A 21,528-nucleotide genomic window follows, 5' to 3' on the forward strand; every position below is an offset into this window, starting at 1 on the left:
ATAGGACCACTATTTTCTTCTGCTTAAATTCATAAAATAAAAGAAAAACTAGATTATAGGCTCAGTATTCAATAAGATCTCATCTTGTTTCTTCTATTATTCAAAGCTAAAATCTTCAACCAAAGAAAAAATCCCTACGGTCTTGTTTTTCCCTAAACACTACAAGTGATCTGTTTAGAGGTTTGGTCAGTACCACAGGGGGACACAGATAAAGTTTCTTTGGAAAGCCAGACCATTATGGGTGAGAAAAGCTACTTGCAGAAGTCTTTCACCTTCAAGGATGTTTTATAACTGTGGTTGGTTAATGGAAAGTGGCTGTTTCAAAAAGAATCAAGCATAAAGCAGAGGGCTTTTCTGAAATCGGATCAAATGTATCCTTGGCAATGAAAGGTTTCTAAAGAAGACGTCATTTAAGCTAAAGAAGACATTATTTAAGTGTGAGGAAAGAGTATTTTGTGTCGAATTTAGAAATACAGGAAATAAAACCTGAATGTTTCAGGTTTTAATCCAGCAGGATGCAGAGACAGACACGGCTCTCTCTAGGACAGAGAGTTGTCATTGCCAGAAAGATAGACACTGGACTTTTCTGTAGTAGATGACTTGATTCTTAAAATCATTCAATTTTCTTTGTTCAACTGTTCTACTCACTAATTTGACTTCCCAGATATCTTGATAATAGAAAGGGAGTATACTAGCTAGAGGACATGAGAACTCACTGAAATGGTACATTCCTTTGTCATATTCACAAACTGGCATGATGTTACACATTTTTTGTGTGTGTGATTCTGGTTAGCAAAAGTCTGTTCTTGATTGTCTGATCAACTCTAGGGTACACTCGAGTTTCTGGACCTTAGAGCTCAGAACTAGAGTGTAGTAACCATCCCAAGATATTGCCAGCAATCTTTCCTTGATGACATTTATTTCATGCTAACTTTAAAACTCGTTGCTCTCTATTTTGTTCAAAAGCCTATATTATATTGGCTTGAACTCTTCTTCCTTATAACATCCAACACTATGATATAATTGGAAATACATATTTGGTCTGTTTCCTGATTACTGACACAGAGCTCCCAAAACTCTTGTGATTCTATGATAGGGGTGACGGGATCATCTTTTGTTATAAGGTTTAGTCTTACTCCCAGGTTCCTGACACAAGAGCCTCTTACTGCTAATGAGATGACTGATGACTGGGGCCTCCTAGACAGTTTCAGGACCAGGCCTCGTTGCCAGGAAGACCAAGGCGTGATTAGAGAGTCAGGGAACTTTCAGCCCCACTCCCTCATCTCCATGGAGAGGAAGAAAGGCTGGAGATTAAGTTAATTGCCAACAGCCAATGATTTCATCAACCTTGCCTATGTAACAAAACCTCCATACACCCTGAACTATGGGGTTTGGAGAGCTTTTGGGTTGGTGCAGGCATCCACATGCTGAGAAGCCACAATCTTTGCCTTGAAATTGTAGTGTTCAGACCACTGACATGTAGTGTGATTATCCATATGGTGAGGTTTAAATCTGTCATTTTTCAATTTGTTTTCCATTAATCCAATTTGTTCTTTGTTCCCTTTCCCACATTTAAAAAAATTCTCTCGGCCAGGCGCGGTGGCTCACGCCTGTAATCCTAGCACTCTGGGAGGCCGAGGTTGGAGGATTGCTTGAGCTCAGGAGTTTGAGACCAGCCCGAGGAAGAGCGAGACCCTGTCTGTACTAAAAATAGAAAAAATTAGCCGGGCATGGTGGCGTGTGCCTGTGGTCCCAGCTATTCGGGAGGATGAGGCAGGAGGATTGCTTGAGCCCAGGAGTTTGAGGTTGCTGTGAGCCAGGCTGATGTCACAGCACTCTAGCCTAGTCAAGAGAGTGAGACTCTGTCTCAAAAAAAAAAAAAATAAAAAAATTCTCTTATTGTTTAATGGAGATGCATATAAAACATATCTTAAAAGCTTAAACAACTACACATTTTCTGCCTTCTTTTGCATTGAGGCTTTTATTTTATGATTCCATTTTGTTTTATTTTATTTTACCTTTTTTTGAGACAGAGTCTTGCTCTGTACCTAGGGAAGAGTGCAGTGGCATCACTGTAGCTGACTATAACCTCAGACTCCTGGGCTCAAGTGATCCTCCTGCTTAGCCTTGTGAGTAGCTGGGACTACAGGTGTACCTCATGACGCCCAGCTAATTTTTTTCTATTTTTAGAAGAGATGGGGTCTCGCTCTTGCTCATGCAACTCCCGAGCTCAAGCAATCCCCCCACCTCTGCCTCCCAGAATGCTAGGATTACAGGTGTGAGCCAGCACGCCCGGCTGATTCCGTCTTATTTTATCTCCTTTTTTGACTTGTTAGTTATTAACTCCTTGTTTTGCTATTTCAGTGGTTTTACTAGGGGTTATAGGATATAATTTTAATATATCACAGTATACTGACATTATACCACTTCATGTATAGTATTAATATAAAACTGTACAATAGTGTATTTCCATTTTACCATTTTTGTGCTATTATTATACATTTTACTTCCACATACATTATAAACACTATACTACATTACTATTATTTTTAAGCAGCCAATTGTGGTTTCCCCCCCTATTTTTAGAATTCTGGTAAAAGATATATAACAAAATTTACCATTTTAATCATTTTTAAGTGCATGTTCAATACTTCTATAGTATTAATACATTTACATTGTTGTGCAACCATCACCATTATCCATCTCTGGAACTTTTTCATCATCCCAAACTGAAACTCTGGACCCATTAAATCATAACTCCCCATTTCCCCCTTTCCCCATTCCCTGGTAACCACCATTCTATGATACTTTCTGTCTCTATGTATTTGACCATTCTAGATACCTCATGTAAATGGAATCACACAATATTTGTCCTTTTGTGTCTGGTTATTTCACTTAGCATAATATCATAAAGGTTCATCCTTGTTGTACCATGTATTTAATTCCTTTTTATGGCCTTATCATCCAATGTATGGATATACAATATTTTCTTTATTTACCCATCAATGGATATTTGTTTTTGCTTTTTGGTTATTGTGAATAATGCTGCTATAAACATTGGTATACAGCCAATTATCTTTTAAAGAGATTTAAATAATAAGAAAAAATATGTATTTATCTATGCATTCCCCTTGCTCTTTATTCTTTGGTGTATGTCCATGCTTTCATGTGGTATAAGTTTCCTTCTGCCTCAATGACTTCCTTTAACATTTTCCTATAGTGCACATTTTTGGGTATATGTGAAAAAGTCTTTATTTCGTTTTGGTCTTTGAAAGAGGTATTTGCCGTGTACAGAATTCTAGGTTGACAGTTTTTTTCCCCCGCAGAACTTGAAAGATTTTGCTCCACTGCCTTCTCACTTACATTGTTTCTGACAAGAAACTGATGCGTACTCCTCTTTGTTCCTCTGTGTGTTTCTTCTCTTTATTTCTGGTATTGAGAAATTTGATAACAATGTGCCTTGGTACAGTATATTTCATGTTTCTTTTGCTTGGGGTGTGTTGAGCTTCTTGGATCTGTGCATTTAATGTGTCATCAAATTTGGGGAAGTGTCAGTCATTATTTTTTAAAAATATTTTTTATTTTCCCTTTCTCTCCTCACCCTTGGGGACTCCAACTATACTTATGTTAGGCCACATGAAGCTGTCTGACAGCTTCCTCATGCTTTGTTTTGAGTCTTTTCTTCTCTCTTTGTGTTTAATTCTGGGTAGTTTTATTGCTGCATCTTCAAATTCACCACTCTTTCTTCTGCAAACTTTAATCTGCTGTTAATCCTATTGAGTGTACTTTTTCACTCATTGTGATTTTATCTTTATAAGTTCAAGCAGGCCATTTCTAAATCTCCCATGTATTTATTTAAGATGTTCAATCTTTCCCCAAGCTTTTTGAATATATGGAATATAATTATAATAATTGTTCTAATGACCTTGTCTGTTAATTCTATAATCTGGGTCAGTTCTGGGTCAGGTTCAATGATTGATTTTTCTGCTCATTATGGGTTGTAGTCTCCTGTGTCCAGTAGTTTCTTTTCTTTTCTTTCTTTTTTTGTTAGAGAAGGGGACCCACTCTGTTACTCAGGCTGGAGTGCAGCAGTGTGATCATAGCTCAGTGCAACCTCACACTCCTGGGTTCAAGAGATCCTCCTGACTCAGCCTCCTGAGTAGCTGGGACTACAGGTGCATGCCATGACACAAATTTCTCTATTTTCTGTTGAGACAGAGTCTTGCTATGTTGCCCAGACTGCTCTTGAATTCCTGGTCTTAAGTGATCCTCCTGCCTCGGCCTCTCAAAATGCTGGGATTACAGGTACAAACCATTGCACCCAGCCTGTCCGGTAATTTTTGATTAGATGTCATGCATTCTGATTTTTACCCTCTAGGTGCTGGATATTTTTATATTCCTATAAACATTTTTGAGCTTGGTTCTGCAATGCTGTTAGGTTACTTAGAAATAGTAAGTTTGATTCTCCCTGGTTGAGCTTTTTAGATTTATTGGGTAGGATCAGAGCAGCATTTGGTCAAGGGCTAATTATTTCCCCTTACTGAGGCAAGACCCTCGTCAGTACTCTCTAACTAATGCCTCATGAATCAGCCCGGCTGGTGGGTGGTGGGAACAGGCACTATTCGCAACCCTGTGCCAACAGTGTGAATTATTGCTTCTAATACCCTTTGGGTTGTTCTTTCCTACCCTTGAGTCATTTTCTCACAGCATGTGCTGATCGGTGCTCAGTTGAATATTTGAAGTGGACCTTCTAAAGATCTCTGGGCTTTTCTCATGGTGTCACTTTCTCTTCTCTGGTGCTCTACTCTGTGAACTCTAGCTGCCTTGGTTTCTCCCAGTACTCAGCTTTGTCTGTTCAACAGGGAGTCTACTGGGCCCTGCCTTGGCTTCCCCTTGCTCCTGCCATGGACTGGAAAGTCTCTCTAAGCAGAAAGCTAACTGTAAGGCTCACCTCATTTTTCTCGTATTCAGAAATCACTGTCATTCCCTGATGTCCATTGTCTTGAAAACCATTGTTTCACACATTTAGCCCTCCCCACTACCTACATCCTTTTCACATTCATTTTAACAACTACACTGTCTTCTATTGTGCACAATTGAGGGGTCCTCAAACTACAGCTGGTGGGCCACATGCGGCCCGCCGAGGACATTTATCTGGCCCGCCGGGTGTTTTTGCCGCCATTGCCTGTCCTGCTTAGCAGCCAACTCGTCCCCGGCCCACAGTGCGCATGTGTGGAATGTGCACCGCACTCTCCAATGGCCCTCCAACGGTCTGAGGGACAGTGAACTGGCCCCTTGTTTAAAAAGTCTGAGGACCCCATGTGCACATAATTTATTAATCCAATCACTTACTGATTCATATTTACAATTTCCAGTTTTTTGGGTGTTACAAAGCACAAACCTGTACACATATATATCTTTGGATATCTGTGAAAATATATTTTTAGGGTAAATCTGAGTTATGAATTCCTAGATTAAGCAGTATGGACACTTTACATTTTTTTTTTTTTTTTTGAGACAGAGTCTCGCTTTGTTGCCCAGGCTAGAGTGAGTGCCGTGGCGTCAGCCTAGCTCACAGCAACCTCAAACTCCTGGGATCGAGCAATCCTGCTGCCTCAGCCTCCCAAGTAGCTGGGACTACAGGCATGCACCACCATGCCCGGCTAATTTTTTTCTATATATATTAGTTGGCCAATTAATTTCTTTCTATTTATAGTAGAGACGGGGTCTCGCTCTTGCTCAGGCTGGTTTCGAACTCCTGACCTCGAGCAATCTGCCTGCCTTGGCCTCCCAGAGTGCTAGGATTACAGGCATGAGCCACCACACCTGGCCTTACATTTTGATAGATATTGTCAAATTGTCCATTCAAAAGGATTATATCTTATATACCTACCAATAGTGTTTCCTTAAATACTCACAAACATTGGTCAACACTTCAAAGATTTGTAGCTGAAAAATATTTCATTATTTGGATCTCAATAATGCTTTAATAATATATATATTTTTAAAAAAGATTAGAAATGAAGCATCTGTAAAGCTACCTAAACTTGGACCATTGTTACAAGGTAATTCTTTTTTTTTTTGAGACAGAGTCTCACTCTGTTGCCCAGGCTAGAGTGAGTGCCATGGCGTCAGTCTAGCTTACAGCAACCTCGAACTCGTGGGGTCAAGTGATCCTCCTGCCTCAGCCTCCCGAGTAGCTGGGACTACAGGCATGCACCACCATGCCCGGCTAATTTTTTATATATATATATATATATTAGTTGGCAAATTAATTTCTTTCTATTTATAGTAGAGATGGGGTGTCGATCTTGCTCAGGCTGGTTTCGAACTCCTGACCTTGAGCTATCTGCCCGCCTTGGCCTCCCAGAGTGCTAGGATTACAGGTGTGAGCTACCGCGTCCGGCCTTTACAAGGTAATTCTTTAATAATTTTCTTAATTCCTCCTTTGGATACTGTTACATTTATGTCAATATCTCTTCTTGGGTCAGCCTCATCAATATTTTTTCTTAAATTTGCCATTTCATTAATACTTAAAAATTTATTTGCATAATTTTACAATATCAATTTCTTCTCTTTATATTCTCCTAAATGAGTATTTTAAGGTTTTTAAAAATCTACTGTGTCCCTTGCCTTCCACTTTCCAACTTCCACATTCCCACTGGCCCAACTGCTATCACCTCCAGGTAAGTAACATTCCTCATATCCTGCTTCAGACAAGCAAATGGACTCTCTAGCATGTAACTTTCCCCCCACCTTCCAAATCTCAAAATGTCTTATTCTTCTTTTCCAAATTATGTTCTTCTTCCCTTCAACCCGTTTTTTAAAAAAAATATAATAATGATACATGTATAAAAAACACTAAATAACCATTAAATATAAAGCAGATCTGTAGATGCTATGAATGATACACATGCAGTAAAACACAAATCCCTGGCTTCAAGGAGGTCTCCCAGGTCTTTTAAAAAGAAATGTTTATTTAAAAATAGTCACTTCCCTTAGGAAGGCTTAATAGCTTAACTCTAGAATTGTTGTCATCTCAGCCATTCCAACAATGCTTTGGCACAGACAAGTATAGCTCACTGATGATATAGCTGGTTATGTAGCTACTGTTATGTTTTATTACAGGTGCACTTAAGTGAGTTTCATCTGAATTAGTCTTTTTTTGTTGTTGTTGTTAAATCCCCTTCTCACCTCCCCAACCCTGAATCAGCCTTTTCTTTCCAAGATGATCTGTTTCAAGCTTGCCTTACCTTACGGACATGACAGGAAAAGAGGACATTCATGTATTTGTCCTTCCGTTTCAGTTCATTAGCAACAGGGACAAAAGTGCCTGAGGTCTGAGGTGTATCTGGCTTCTGAAAGAAAAAGGAAACAAGTTAAAATGAGTACGCTTTGCATAGATAAAAAGGCAATCTTTTAGCATATTGCTTTATAACTATAATATAGTTTCACACATGTACTTTTTATCTTCTCACTCCAGATAGTAAGCTACTAAATGGTTGTTATCACATCAAAAGTCCTATAAAGTTTTAAAAATAGAGAATGGAAGAGAGGATGAAATGTAGCTCTGGGAAGAACTATAAAGGTGGTAATTAAAAATAGTTGCTAAATTACACAAGGGAAGGTTTAAATGGTCAAAGGCAAGGTTAATAGAATGTACATAACACATGTGGATAAAACACAGAGAACCCCTTTAAAAGTGGGGGAAACACTAACTATTGTACATTTAGAAGCAATAAAATCTTTTAATTTAGTATCTCTCACAGATATTTAGTTTTGAAAGATGTTTTATTCTCTCTGCAAATTCTTGAAGAAAAATTCTTCCCTTTCCAAAGGGAGCGGGAGTAGATTCCACTTTGTTCTCTTGGACTTACCGAAGCAAGGTAGTTACCCTCCCAGGCTCTCTGGAGCCCAAGGTCAGCCCTTTGACCCTTCAACATTTCCATGGCTGCAACCTTTGCCCTGACCTGGGGCAGGTCTGAAGCAGAAATGCTCTTGATGAGCTGGGATGCTCTCCATCTACAAGTAAATAAACAAAATGTATTAGACTTTAGAAATGCAATCTCATTCATTCCTGAACATAACTGAAGCTGCCATTAAAGTAGAATGAAACCAAAGTACATGTATGTTGCACTAAATAAAAAGGTAAAATGCCCCCAAAATATATGGATGTTAAAATACACATAGTTTTAGGTTCACTGATATCTTCTAAAACTTGCTTTGTTGTTTGTGTGTTCTGAAAGCAACTAAAACTTGGTGATATATGTGCTCTCATTTACATTTAGGACCCAGAAAATTTGGATTCATCATTCATTCATTCAACTAATGTTTTCGAGGCACCTGCTAAACTCCAGGCGCTATTCTAGTGGGGGCACAGCAATAAGCAAAACAAAGGTCCTTTCTTCCAGGTGCTTGTATTCTAGAGGAGTGACAGGCAATAAATACAGAATGAGTAGATATACAGACTGTCTGACGGTGATGTGTGCTATGGGGGAAAACGAGAAAAGGAAAGGAGGGTGGGGAGAGCAGCAGAGAGAAGGAATCAGGAGCAAGCGTGGTTTCCGCAGGGTGGTCCTGGTGGCACCACCAATAAGGACAGATGAGCAGAGACACAGGACGTGAGGGGCTGGTCATATGGAGATCTAAGCAACAGTGTTCTAGGTAGTGAGCACAGCAGGTGCAAAGGCTCTGGGATGTGAATTTGCCTGGTGTTTAGAAGGAGGGGAGAACATCAGGAAGAGAGGTCTGAGGGAGAGCCATGAGGCCACTGTCAGGACTCTGGCCTTTATTCTTAACGAGATGAGAAGCCATGGGGAGGTTTTGAACAAAGAAGGGATGTGACTTCACCTATCATGCTTTAAAAGGATCGTGATGATTGCTGTAGGCTGGGAATAGGAACACCTATTTCGAGGCTGGCTCTGTAATGTACATGCTAAAGGAAGGTGGCTTTGATCAGGGAGGTGGTGGTAGAGGTAGAGGTAGAAGTTGGTTCTCAATATGTTGTGAAGAAAGATCCAACAGGATTTGCTGATAGGTTAGATGTGGAAGCCAGGGAGGATTTAAGGTTGACTCCAAGATTTTTTGGCAAGGCAACTGAAAGCATAAACCCAAAATAACCTATTCCTGATTGAGAAAAACAGGTATAAGTTTTTTACGCTCTTAGCAGCATCCTAGCCCTAGATGATACTTAACATCCTCTTTTCTGCCACAGAAGCTTGAAGCAGGGAGGTTGGAAGCAAACTGAGAGCTTCCTTTTAATCAGATGAATAGTCAAGGCCCATAATTCTCAAACTATGTTACCATGTGATACTAGAATAAGATTTCACTAAATTGAAAATTCCCACTGAAATAAATAAATATAAAAATAAGGAAAAATCTATGCCACCCCCAGAAAATGGGAATGATGTCAATAAACTGGAGGGCGTGAAACATTTCAGGAAGACGTGAAGCAGATGGGATCATTGGGCTGAGGGACAAGTGGCTCAGGGCAGAACAATCCACTCAGTGGAAGGAGAGGAAGCCTTGGGCATTGATGGTTTTTCTGATAAAGCTCAGAGAATCCTAAAGCCTGAAGCAGCAGAAGCCAGTGGCAAGGGCAGGAGGTGTAGGATTTTAAGGTGGGAGCTGTGCCAGTTCCCTGATTGTAGAATGCCTGGCCACGGTGAGGTAGGGCCTCTGCCATGGCAGACAGGGTCTGAGATAGCAGGCTGCTGAAGCAACAGCCATGAAGTAGTAAGGGCTCAACAATCAGTGAAATCCTCTCCTCCACTTTCCACGGCCAACCAAGGCTCCAGTGAGACAGACCGTTCTAAGAGCATTCCAGAAGAGGCTAGACAAGTGACAGGTTTAGCATAATTGGTTGTCAAAGCCAAGGACACTGGTGACAGGAGGGCTTTATGACACTCAGTGGCTTGCTAAGCAACTGCCCCAACTTTAGCCCTTGAGCTCCACATTTCATTACTGAGGGGGAGACATCTCTGCTCTGCCCGATAGTCTGTCTCCAGTTTATGTGCCTGGTCAGCCTGGCCCTCCTTCACTGCCCACAGTGGCCCAGGACAAAGTCCATCCTCGACTGACTCCAGATGCCCACAGAGGTATGGGGGGGGATCTGGGCCTTGACCTACAGAACCACAGAGAGCCACCCAGCCTTCCCGTCCGGATGAAGCAAACCGCCATCTATAAATACATATAGCTAACAACAGCTGCAGCCATAAAATTCACCAGCCTCAATGACATGAAAAGAGGACAAAGCTGGGCACGAAGAAGGCTCAATTAAAAGGAATTACTGTGAGGAAAAGCAATGATCTTAAACATGATTAAATGCACACTGAGATTTTAGAAAAACAAACATAAGAACCCCACAATCACGGTGCAGTTCTTTAATGCATTTCTCTCTGTATTCCACAGATCAAAAAATTCCAGAGAGTGACTAGACCAGGGGTTGGTAAACTACAGCCTGTGCCAAATCTGGATCATGGTTTGTTTTTGTTCTGCCATGAGCTAAGAATAGTTTTTACATTTTTATATGTTTAACAAAACCAAAACAAAACATAGAATATGTGACAGACCATTTGTAGACCTCAAAGCCTGAAATAATTACTACTTGGCCCTTTCAGAAGAAGTTTGCTAACCCCTGAACTCAATGAACACAACTGGTCAGAGTGTGTGTGTGCATGCATACTTGTGCATGTTTGTGTGTGTACACACAACAGACGGAGGAGACACACTATTTTCAAATGCCATTGTCTGTTTTTCTTGTCACCATATTCTTGGAACCTAGGTCAGGGCCTGCAACACAGCAGGCACTCAGTAAATATTTACTGAATGAGTAAATTGAATTTTATATAAATCAATTCTAGGCTACAAATATTAATAAAACATCAAAGGACTAAAAAACAATCTTCTGCAGCCATTAAAAATTTTATGTTGATCTTTATTGTCATGGACAGGTCCCCAAGACTTATTTTTAAGTAAATCATATAACCACGCTATAATCCTGCTTGTATAAAAAAAATGCCCAAATGACATGTGACTGTATAAAAAGCCTGCCATAATTGAAAGCTAATATTTATGGTATTATATCTGAAAATTGATGGTTGAGGTACTTTGCTTTCAATAATTCTTTACTGTTTGAGTTTTTTTCTTTTTATGAGTAACTATTTCTTATTTTTTTAAAAAGCAAAAGAGATACATATTAAAGAGTTTTTCTTCCATGTATTTTGCCTTATCTTTTGATACCTTCCACTAATTCTATACAGAGCAAAATCTAAAGAAGACAAAATCTGATTTGGCACAGAATTATATATGACTGTTCTTTTACAGTCAGAATATCAACTAGTTGACAGTGTTCTTTATGGAGTACCATGACACCAAATGACTACATTTCAGAACTAGTAGTTTAGTTTATATGACTAGATGGCTATATCTAAGACAGAGCTAAATATATCTAGTACGTACTAGCAACAAATAAGCTCAAAAAATGAGGAGAAAGGACTTAGGAATAACTACATGCTCAGATACAGGGTAGGTTATAAAAAAATGATCAGTTGGAAAGGTACCAAATTTTACATAGGTATTCATTTATTTAAAAGATAGCTTGCTCTAAAACAGTTGTTTCCCCCTTTGGCTGCACTTTAAAACCATGTGGGAAACTTTAAAAAGTATCTCTGCCTGGCCTAGCCCCGCTCCTTGGAGGTAGGGCCTGGGCATGTTTCATAAGCTCCTGATATTCTGAGGTGCACTAAGATTGAGAATCACTGCTCTGAAGGATTAATGGATTTTCTAGTTTGAGTTGTATGTGGTGATTTTATTTTTTGCTAATGAAAGAAAGCGGAGACGGCATGCTAGTAGCTTATCTTAAATATGGCTTGGATCCAAGGGTTGTGGCATATTGTCAACTGCTACAGGAAAAATAAATTGACAGTTACACTATTTTGAGAGGTGAGCAGATGCCCTTGGAAAGCAAAATCTACAAAACTGAAGACATAAGGTAAAGGTAAATGTCATAACAGTAAATAGCTGAGCCAAAATCATGGTCTCCGATTTGTGACTATATATAGTATTAATTGTGCTGCCATAAATGGATGCAGCACATAGCACAAGTTCTTACCTATTAAAAATCGCCTGTAGGGCCTCCTCGAAACGGCGAAGAACCTTAGGAGGGGTTGGCCACTTCACATGCTTCCCATAGTCTCTCATGGTCTTGACCCCGTGGAAGCGACGGGCTACCTCATGGATGTATGACTTCACTTTGTAGCGCCGGTAGTACCTGATTATTGTCAGAGCTGCCTTGGTTCTCTTGTACCGCATGCGGGCCAGGGTGCCCCGCCACACCTTCACAATAGAGAAAGAAAAAGGAGAACATTGCTGGCTGGCTGAGTTGTAGATGAGTTTGACATTATATAAGCACCTCTACTTACAAACAACCAGTAAACTTGCATGTGTGCATAAACTCAACCAGTCAACTTGCATGTGTGCACAAAACTCAACCAGTCAACTTGCATGTGTGCACAAAACTCAACCAGTCAACTTGCATGTGTGCACAAAATCAGCTAGTCAACTTGCACAAAATCCTGTGCACAAAATCGGCCAGAGCCAAAGCATAGCAATTCTACTTGCCACCAATAGATGGTGCTGGGAGTCACATTGGTCCTTTTGTTTCAACTGTCCAGCTGTTCATTATTCTACACTCAAGTGTGTGCTGGGTTTGAAGCTGGGTCCTGTTTTAACTTTATTGTCATGGAAAGAGGAAAGCCAAAATGCAGATATCTTTGGATAAATATTTTAGGAATGCTGAAGGGAAGCAGGATGAGTCAGAACCAAATGCCACAAGTATCTATAGTTCTCTTGTGAAACCCAGCTTTACATAGATTATACATACTGGCCACACTAGTGTAATGCCACTTTGGATTTACAAACTGATTTACACACAGCCTGTGCACACCCCCACCGCCCAGTGCTTTGTAAACTCTGAAGAACTTAGATGGATTCCTGAGGAAATGGTAAAACAGGTTATATACTAAGACCACGTGAATCTTTGTTAAATGTTTTTCAGTGCTCAGAAATCATAGATTATATATATATATATGATATACATAATATATAAATGTCTCAATGCCAACTTCATTCAAGCATGATGAAGTCAGAGATACCTACAGATTTTTCAGGATCCTTTGTGCAGGTACCTATATTTTTCAACTTCTCAAGCAAAAACAAAGTTGATATAATCTTCAATTAACCACTGGCTCTTCCCCTATATCTCCTCTCTATCACTGAGTTTACTTCTTCCACAATCTTTTCAGTATAAACCCCTTTCTTTTCCTTTTGGCTGCCAGAGTCTCCAAGACCTCAGGTGACTCTAACTGCTTTCTTTGATAAACTCCTGTACACATCCCCATTGTGTCTGTCGATAGTTATTGCTGCTACTTACATAACCCTTCCGATTCTTAGGGTGACTGTATTGTTTCCCTCCCTAGTCTCTGGCCTTTCAGGGCCAAGATTTTCAACCTCTACTACAAAGCCCACAGTGTGGTTTCCCCAGACTCCCACAGGTTTCTTTTATTTCTTCTTAAATCCCCATTTGTGCCCACCGGTATCTCTCAGAGAAACTTGTGTGACACCTCTTTTATTCAGTTGTTTTAGGTTTGTCATCATGCAGACTCCTAAACTGGTACCACGTGTTTGCAATGCTCTCCCTTTCCAGCCCTCTGCACAATAGAGAGAGATTTGTTTGCATGCTACATGGGAGGAGGTCATCCAGGGATCCCAATGGGTCCAGAAAAACCATAACATATAAGGGAAACATGACATAGAAGGAATTTGGGATGGCAATCTGGAGTTTGCATATAAATAGAATATTTAAAGACAATGAGGCAATGAAACTAACTCTATCTCACGTGGCATCAGTACAGAAACCCTTTTTAGTCAAAATGGCTCTCCTCCTTGTAGCCAAATCCATTGTACAGATGGCTTTGTTACGCCTCCATCCAAGTGCTAAATTAAAGGTCCCTTCTTTAGTATCTTAAAAAAACCAAAAGAATACAATTAGAGGGTGGAAGTATATGATTCAATTTCTTAGACAAAACACATTTTTAAAGTTTCATACTGTTTGTTGCTTTTTTCTTTTTTAAGAAGAAGGAATTTAAGACTCCCTGGAGCCACATCTATTAGAAATAGAAAAATCAATCTTTAATTTTCAAGAAATGTTTTATAGAGCTTTTCATGAAAATGTTTCTGGTTAGATTCTTTAGTAATTTGAAAAAAACATTTTATATATGTAAGTGCCTTTTAAGGGGTAGTTTTTTTTTTTGACAACCTTTAGAATTTCATCTGTGTTGGTTAATTTAGGTTTTTAATAGTTGAAAAAATCAAATAATACAAAAATGCTTATAATTAAAGACAGCAGCCCTTCTTCTCACCCACCTAAACCCACCTCCTCACCTCACAGTCTCATTTCACACAATCTAATTCAGATGCTTCTTCTGGTATTTGCTGCTATATTTATGAATAATCACATATACTGTTATTTCTTGATTCTTTTAGACACTATCCAAATTACAGAAGCTAGAAACTTAGCTCTTTCACCATCATTCTTTTTCTCCTCTGTTTATCATCCCAATAACAGTTACATTAAAACTTTTAAGTCAACAATGCTTACATTATTACATATATTAACTATTTTAAATATTGAATAAATAGGCATATATATATACATTATATTACACAAATTTCGTTCATAACTGAGCTAAAGAGTATGACTGCTATTCCTTTATCATGTACATTTGTTTTTACTTATAGTAACTGTTTTATTTTTTTTATTTTTTATTTTTTTTTTTGAGACAGAGTCTCGCTTTGTTGCCCAGGCTAGAGTGAGTGCCGTGGCGTCAGCCTAGCTCACAGCAACCTCAAACTCCTGGCTCAAGCAATCCTCCTGCCTCAGCCTCCCAAGTAGCTGGGACTACAGGCATTCGCCACCATGCCCGGCTAATTTTTTTTTTGTATATATTAGTTGGCCAATTAATTTCTTTCTATTTATAGTAGAGACGGGGTCTCGCTCTTGCTCAGGCTGGTTTTGAACTCCTGACCTTGAGCAATCCGCCCGCCTCGGCCTCCCAGAGAGCTAGGATTACAGGCGTGAGCCACCGCGCCCGGCCTATAGTAACTGTTTTAAAATTTGCTTTATTTACTATACACTTAACTGCTAATTTTTGCCAAATGCTCTTACGGACCCATCAAATGATCAGCAATAATTTTTCTTATCATCAAACACATTAACTGAACCTTTTCTTTGATACTCCCTGCATCCTTATGCTCTTTAGCCCCGCTGTACGGACTTTTTAAACTGCTCTTCCGTGTTGGATCCCTGATTTCTGAACTTATATCTTTCTTTTTCTTGTTATTTTTTAAAATTTCCCCTCCAGTAGCTTTCAAGGAAAGGTGCATGGTCAGTAAATTTCTATTCTCTCTTACATTTCCTTCAGTGTACAAAGCAGCTGCCTAAAAACGCTATTTCATGGAGTACAAGAGCAGAGTTGAGAACAGGCTCTAGACCCAGATAGCCTGTGTTCAAATCCTGACCCTACTCTTAAGAGCTGGGTCAACTTGGGCAAGCTTCTTAATTCTTCCATGCCTTAGTTTTTTTTAACTGTGAAATGGAGATGATAATCCTCATTGTTGTTGTGAGGATTAAAGGAATTAATACACACAAAACACTTAAAATAGTGCCTAGTGGCCAGCCAGTGCTCAATTTGCATTGGCTGTTATGACTATTGAAAATCTATTCTTTATTTGTCTGCATTAGGCTATGCTATACTTTCTTTTTTGGATGTGCAGATCTTTTGCCTCAGTTACATGTCAGTGTGACCTGGAAACTCTAGTGAACATGAGCCATCCTTTCTCACCCTGTTGGTCTCCCCCAAACTGTGTTTGACTTGGTATTATTTTATTCTTCCACCCATAATATAGACCAGATGTCCATGGTTTATATGCCTTGTCCAGCCTTTCAGCTGTCCAACAGGAGCAGAAAGGGAGCCGGGGCTTTGGATAATTGCCCTTGAGGTCTTTCCTTAATTCTAGCGAAATAAATGCATCAGAGGTTTGCTGGGCTTTTGGCTTGGTACAGGGTCAAATATTCTTTGTTTGTGTCTCGTGGAGCTTTTCCTTGGTTCAGCTGTAATAATCATTGCTTGCAGATGCTTCCCTCATTCCTTGCCCACCTACTGAGATGTCAGAGGCAGGGAAGATGGCAAACCCTGCTGACTCTTCTTGCCTGGGGGAAAAGTCTTCTTGATGGAAGAAAGGGTCCCAGCGCAGGTGTAGGGTACTCTCAGCCTTCCCTCTGGTGTACCATTATACTTAATGCAGCTCCTTCAAAAGCAGTGAGACTTTTCGCAATTCCCTCCTTATATTTCTCCATGTTCCATTCTTCTCTTTGAAGAATATATCAATTTTTAGCATCCTCTTTCAATTTGATCCAATTTTTCTTCTTCTGGATGACACTTCTCAAAGTTTATAGTATGAAGTTGGAATACTTTCTTGGTTTCAGGGTTGATGGCATGTTCTTTGTTATTTTTACATTTGGTATTTGTTAATCTCACACAATTCTGGGGGAAACAAATTTTGTGAGCTTACAGTTATATCACCAGCTTTATCAGAAGTCCCTCAGGCTTTATTTTTTAACATCAGAGAAAAAGTAGCATTGAAAACTACAGAGGAAATGACTCTATGGGAAGAATGATTCATGTATTTTTCCTTATAATCTAAGCATCTTTGGTTTAAATAGATAGGCTTCTGTAAATGTGTGTGTGTGTGGGGGAAGGATTGTTGGTTGATTTTCCCACCAAGGGTCGGCGGCTTGGAATATAACATATAAGACAGATTTTTTTTTTTTTTCATTTTCCCTCTTAGTTTAAAGCAGCTTAAACTGTTGAGTTTTTTCAAGAGCTATATAAAGCTTACCTCTGTAGAGGACTTTGCCTGATGATGGAGCTTCAGAAAGCAGAAAATTAAATATTATATCAAAAAACAAATGCTTAATATTTATTTGTATATGCCTGAGAGGTTCAACAAACAACAAGGGAGCTAAAAGGGGCCCTAGTTAAAACAATGCTAACACTAAAAGCGGAACCACAGGAGCGGGAGTTGGACACATGCCGAAGCCTGCAAGGTGAAGTCGGCAGAGGACGTATGGCAGAGAGTGGAGTGACGGAGGAGAGGGCAGGCAACTGTTTCTGAGGCCGGCTCAGAGGGAATAACCGAGATACAAGCAGAGAACGCTGCAGCAGCATTGCACACACCCCTGTTATGGAGGTGCCAGCCAGAGTGACCCTTTTAAGACCAAAGTCAGATCATGTCACTTCTCTGCTCGACTGTGCAATGGCTCTCCATTTCCCTTAGAGTAAAAGCCAAAGTCCTTACAATGTCCTACGCGGCTCCAAGTGGTCTGGTACTGCTCTCTCTCTTGCTCACCCCAGCCACGCTGGCCTCCCTGCCATACCTTGCACAGGCTGGGCACCGTCTTGTCTTGGGGCCTTAGTGCTAGCTGTTCTCGCTGCCTGGAATAATATTCCCCCAGATAACACACGACTAACTCCCTTACTCTGTCCACATCCTTGCTCAATTGTTACTTTCTCAATAAGACCAGACCTAAATAGACTATCCTATTTGAAAGTTCACCTTGTCTCCACTCTCCCCTCCTGGCACTCTTGAGTTTCCTTACCATGCTCTTCTTTTTCTCTTTCCTCCAGCATTCAATGTCTTCCAACATACCATGTAATTTATATATTATGGTATGGTTTAGGCTCTCCTTCACTAGAACTTAAGGTCTACTAGGCTGGGGATCTTCATCTCTTTTGCTCACTGATATGTCTCCACTGTCTAGAACAATGCCAAGGACATAGTAGCCACTCAATAATATTTGTTGGATGAATGAACCTATTTATTATAACTTCATCTTTCAAGCCTGATACTGAACCTTCCACTTCAGTTGTCATGCTTTCCATTTTTAAGAGCTCATCCTTGTTCTTGAAATACTACCTTTGAAAGTGTATTGCTCTTATTTTTACAAATACAACATCTCATCCTTCCTGAGTGTATGACTTACAGTTTTATTTTTTACACTGCTTCCTGTATCGCTCCTGTCATTCCTAAATTCCATCTTCTCCTGTTTGTCTTGGCCTTGGCCTTTCATGCCTGAGGCCTGCCTTCCTCAAATGTCTGGGGCCTCTTGGCCATCTACTCACACTGAAGAGTGAATAAACACTTGGAAGCTCTGTGTCTGTGCTTTATGGATGATGGTGGACTTCACTACAGCATGATTCAGTGGGGACCATCCATCAAGGGGGGGGGGGACTCCCAAATGTCAGAATCATAAAGTGCTTTTTCTTTGCTGCCAAAAATTCTCAGAGTGAAGAGGAATTGGGGGATCTTACCCTTTAGTATCTACACTTTCACTTAGTATCTGTGGTTTCAATATGGTACCAGCCCCCTCTCCTCCACTGAGCTTGCTGTCTCCAAGCCTAGGGCTTCTTTCATTCAATTTATTCAGACAGTAAACTTGCTATCTATCAGAATGAGACTGAGGTCATTGCCCAGCTTTTTGAGGTCTGAGAAGAGACCTAGGGGCCCAACTTATCTTTACACAGATTTTTAAGCAGCCCCTCACTGCTACCTACAGAGGCACCTGGTCCTTCCCACTCCTGAATCTTTCTACAACCCTGTGGTGGGAGGAACTGGCTTGCCTGCTTTCCTTGCTATCTGCAGGCACTTACACTTCAGGTACTTATCCCTCCTGCTGGGGGGAGTAACCACTCATTCTCTTACTTCCAAACTTAAGCTGATGCCTCTTGTCTGTTGTTGTTTCCACTGTGGTTCTATTTTTCCTTGTGGGTTTATCCAATTTTTGTTCCTTTCTTGCTCTTTTGGTGGTTTTGAGAGTGGATAGAAACACAACTGTCATGTCTAACCAGATGTTTTATAAAGCCATCTGAATTCTACCGTTTTTTTCATCTAGTGCATACTTCCTCAGAGGTTAGCTGTTTCAAAGCAACATCTGGCAATCATTAAAGCACAAAATACACTTCACAAAAGATGTAGGATTCTAGGTTATGCTCTATTAAGAAGTAGGTCAGTTACATATCTTCAGTTTAGTCCCAGAATCAAACACAGGTCAGCTTTTTTCCTAGTTCTTCATGTTTTGTTTTGTCTTTTTCATTCTTGTTATTATGGTTATTAGGCAATTTTCATCTTGTCAATACAAATCACTACTTCACAACTTCCTGGTGTTCTGAATCAGATTCTCTTAATTTCCACAAACAGAATCCTTCAAAATTTCTGTTTACCAGGTCCTCCATGCCTAGGGACAATTTATAGACACATCTTTCTCCTGTTTCTGCCCTTAAGTTCCTTGTATGATTATTTTGGCAGAGTTCTGACCATTTATGGTTATTAAAGAATTGTGCTAGAGGAGAATTTATTTATAATAGGTACCAGATTGAACTCTGAGTAAATTGTAAAATATATAAACTTTATCTTTGGTGTCCATGTATTCCATCAAATCTACAAAATGAGGCCGGGCGCTGTGGCTCACGCCTGTAATCCTAGCTCTTGGGAGGCCGAGGCGGGCGGATTGCTCAAGGTCAGGAGTTCAAAACCAGCCTGAGCGAGACCCCGTCTCTACTATAAATAGAAAGAAATTAATTGGCCAATTGATATATATATATATAAAAAAAAAAAAAATTAGCCGGGCATGGTGGCGCATGCCTGTAGTCCCAGCTACCTGGGAGGCTGAGGCAGAAGGATCGCTCGAGCCCAGGAGTTTGAGGTTGCTGTGAGCTAGGCTGACGCCACGGCACTCACTCTAGCCCGGGCAACAAAGCGAGACTCTGTCTCAAAAAAATAAAAAAAATAAAAAAAAAAAAAAATCTACAAAATGACAGTTGCATCCAATTAGTGATATTTCATGACTGATTAACAAAGGCTTGGCCCTTTCTAAGAGTTAGTTTCCAAGAAGATTCAAAGAAAGAGAGATCTTCCTCAGTTGTTCCTCTTCCACTCAAATATCTCTGTGAGGGACAAAATGAATAAAGACCTGATGTGCTATTTTTAAAATGCTGGTACCCATGTTTTTACCAGAACAGCAGGTTAACATGTACCAGGAAGAAAATAAGATACAGTGGATATAATTTATAGGTTTTTAGCACCCAATTCCTACAAAAAATTCCTTAGTTTTATAAATTAATAACAATGAATAACCTAAGGAAAATCTAAGAAGCAATAAAATAACCAAATCTTCAGTCAATAAATAAGTGTAAACCATTCAAATAAAAAGAGAGAGACATACACAACTAGCATAGGTGAGTCTGATCACTATAAGCTGCCCTAATAAATTTAACTATTGGTGGTGGTGGTGGTGGTATGTGCCTGTAATTTAGAAATGACTGTAATTTAGAAATGACCACCTCTGAGTTGCCTTACCTTGGTCTGGGAGACCAACTTGCTGAGTTAGTTGACTTGTGAACCTTCATGTAGGATGCACACATTTTATATGTGGCTTTGCTGAGATCCATTAACCTAGCAATTCTTTAGTGCATACAATTGTTACCTATTAATGATTCCTTCACTATGATGATGACATGATCTGATAAGCTCCTTATAGTAAATTCAAGAAGCAATTGAACCTTTTTGTCAATTACAGTCAGAAGAAATGAGGCTATCAAAGCCGGAACTGCAATTATTTTGCAGACAAATGGCAATAAAGTTACCTCCGATAATGGGTTAAGCAACTCTGATGGACCTCTCAGGACTCAATCTTGTAAACACTCCGTGGAGCTGTATGGAAGTGACTGCTTTCTTTTGTTTGGTTTTGTTTTCTTAAGAGAGGAGGTACAAAATTGGTAATTCATCTTCAAAATCTCTCAAGTCAAGGCTATCTTTAAACTGCTTTTTGATACAGAACAGCAGTGTTTTGGTCAAGCGTTTGAGCATTTGAGCAGACCTGCAGAGGTGTCCGGCAATGTTTCAGCTCTGGCAGAAGACTCTGACAGCCTCCTCCACCCCCAGATCCAGCTCCACCTAACGTCCAGGTGGCTCCCGGAAAATAGGACAGGTCAGGCTTTTATCTTGCGTAACAGACACATTGGCTTTCATCCCCTTATGCCTAGCAGTGAAAACACACAGAACTTCTTAAAAAAAATAACATGGTACACATTTGCTTTAGCTGCTTGGAAATGATATCAATTTTGACTGGTTCCCTAGATCATTGGAAAAGTCAGATAATAACTGATATTTGAAAGGGCCAGCCAAAGGTGTATCCTAACATTCATTCTATAGAATTCTAGATGTGAATTCTGAAACACAAGGCTTTTGAAATGCTCCCTGACAAATGGGTCCCATTTTCAGTGAGTTTGGAAAAGCTGCATATTATAATTCCTTTTTGGAGATTTAACATGCACATTAGCATATTAAAATCTCTAAATATTTCTACATAAATAAACCTATTTTAACTTTAATAGAATTTTTAAAAATACA

At 39.8% G+C, this 21,528-nt stretch overlaps 1 protein-coding gene across 2 annotated transcripts in view; it reads right to left on the minus strand.

Annotated features, from left to right (window-relative positions):
- Window positions 1-21,528, minus strand: part of MYO1D (myosin ID) — a 342,717-nt gene that overhangs the window by 138,901 nt on the left and 182,288 nt on the right. For both annotated transcript variants that reach the window (XM_012735561.3, XM_075994358.1), the window contains exons 17-19: window positions 12,113-12,336; window positions 7,878-8,022; window positions 7,254-7,358 (exon numbers count right to left, since the gene is read on the minus strand). In XM_012735561.3, the coding sequence (XP_012591015.1) occupies window positions 7,254-7,358; window positions 7,878-8,022; window positions 12,113-12,336 (474 nt within the window). The remainder of the gene's footprint in view (window positions 1-7,253; window positions 7,359-7,877; window positions 8,023-12,112; window positions 12,337-21,528) is intronic.

The sequence above is a fragment of the Microcebus murinus genome, chromosome 18, assembly GCF_040939455.1.
Source record: "Microcebus murinus isolate Inina chromosome 18, M.murinus_Inina_mat1.0, whole genome shotgun sequence".
NCBI classification, from domain to species: Eukaryota; Metazoa; Chordata; class Mammalia; order Primates; family Cheirogaleidae; genus Microcebus; species Microcebus murinus.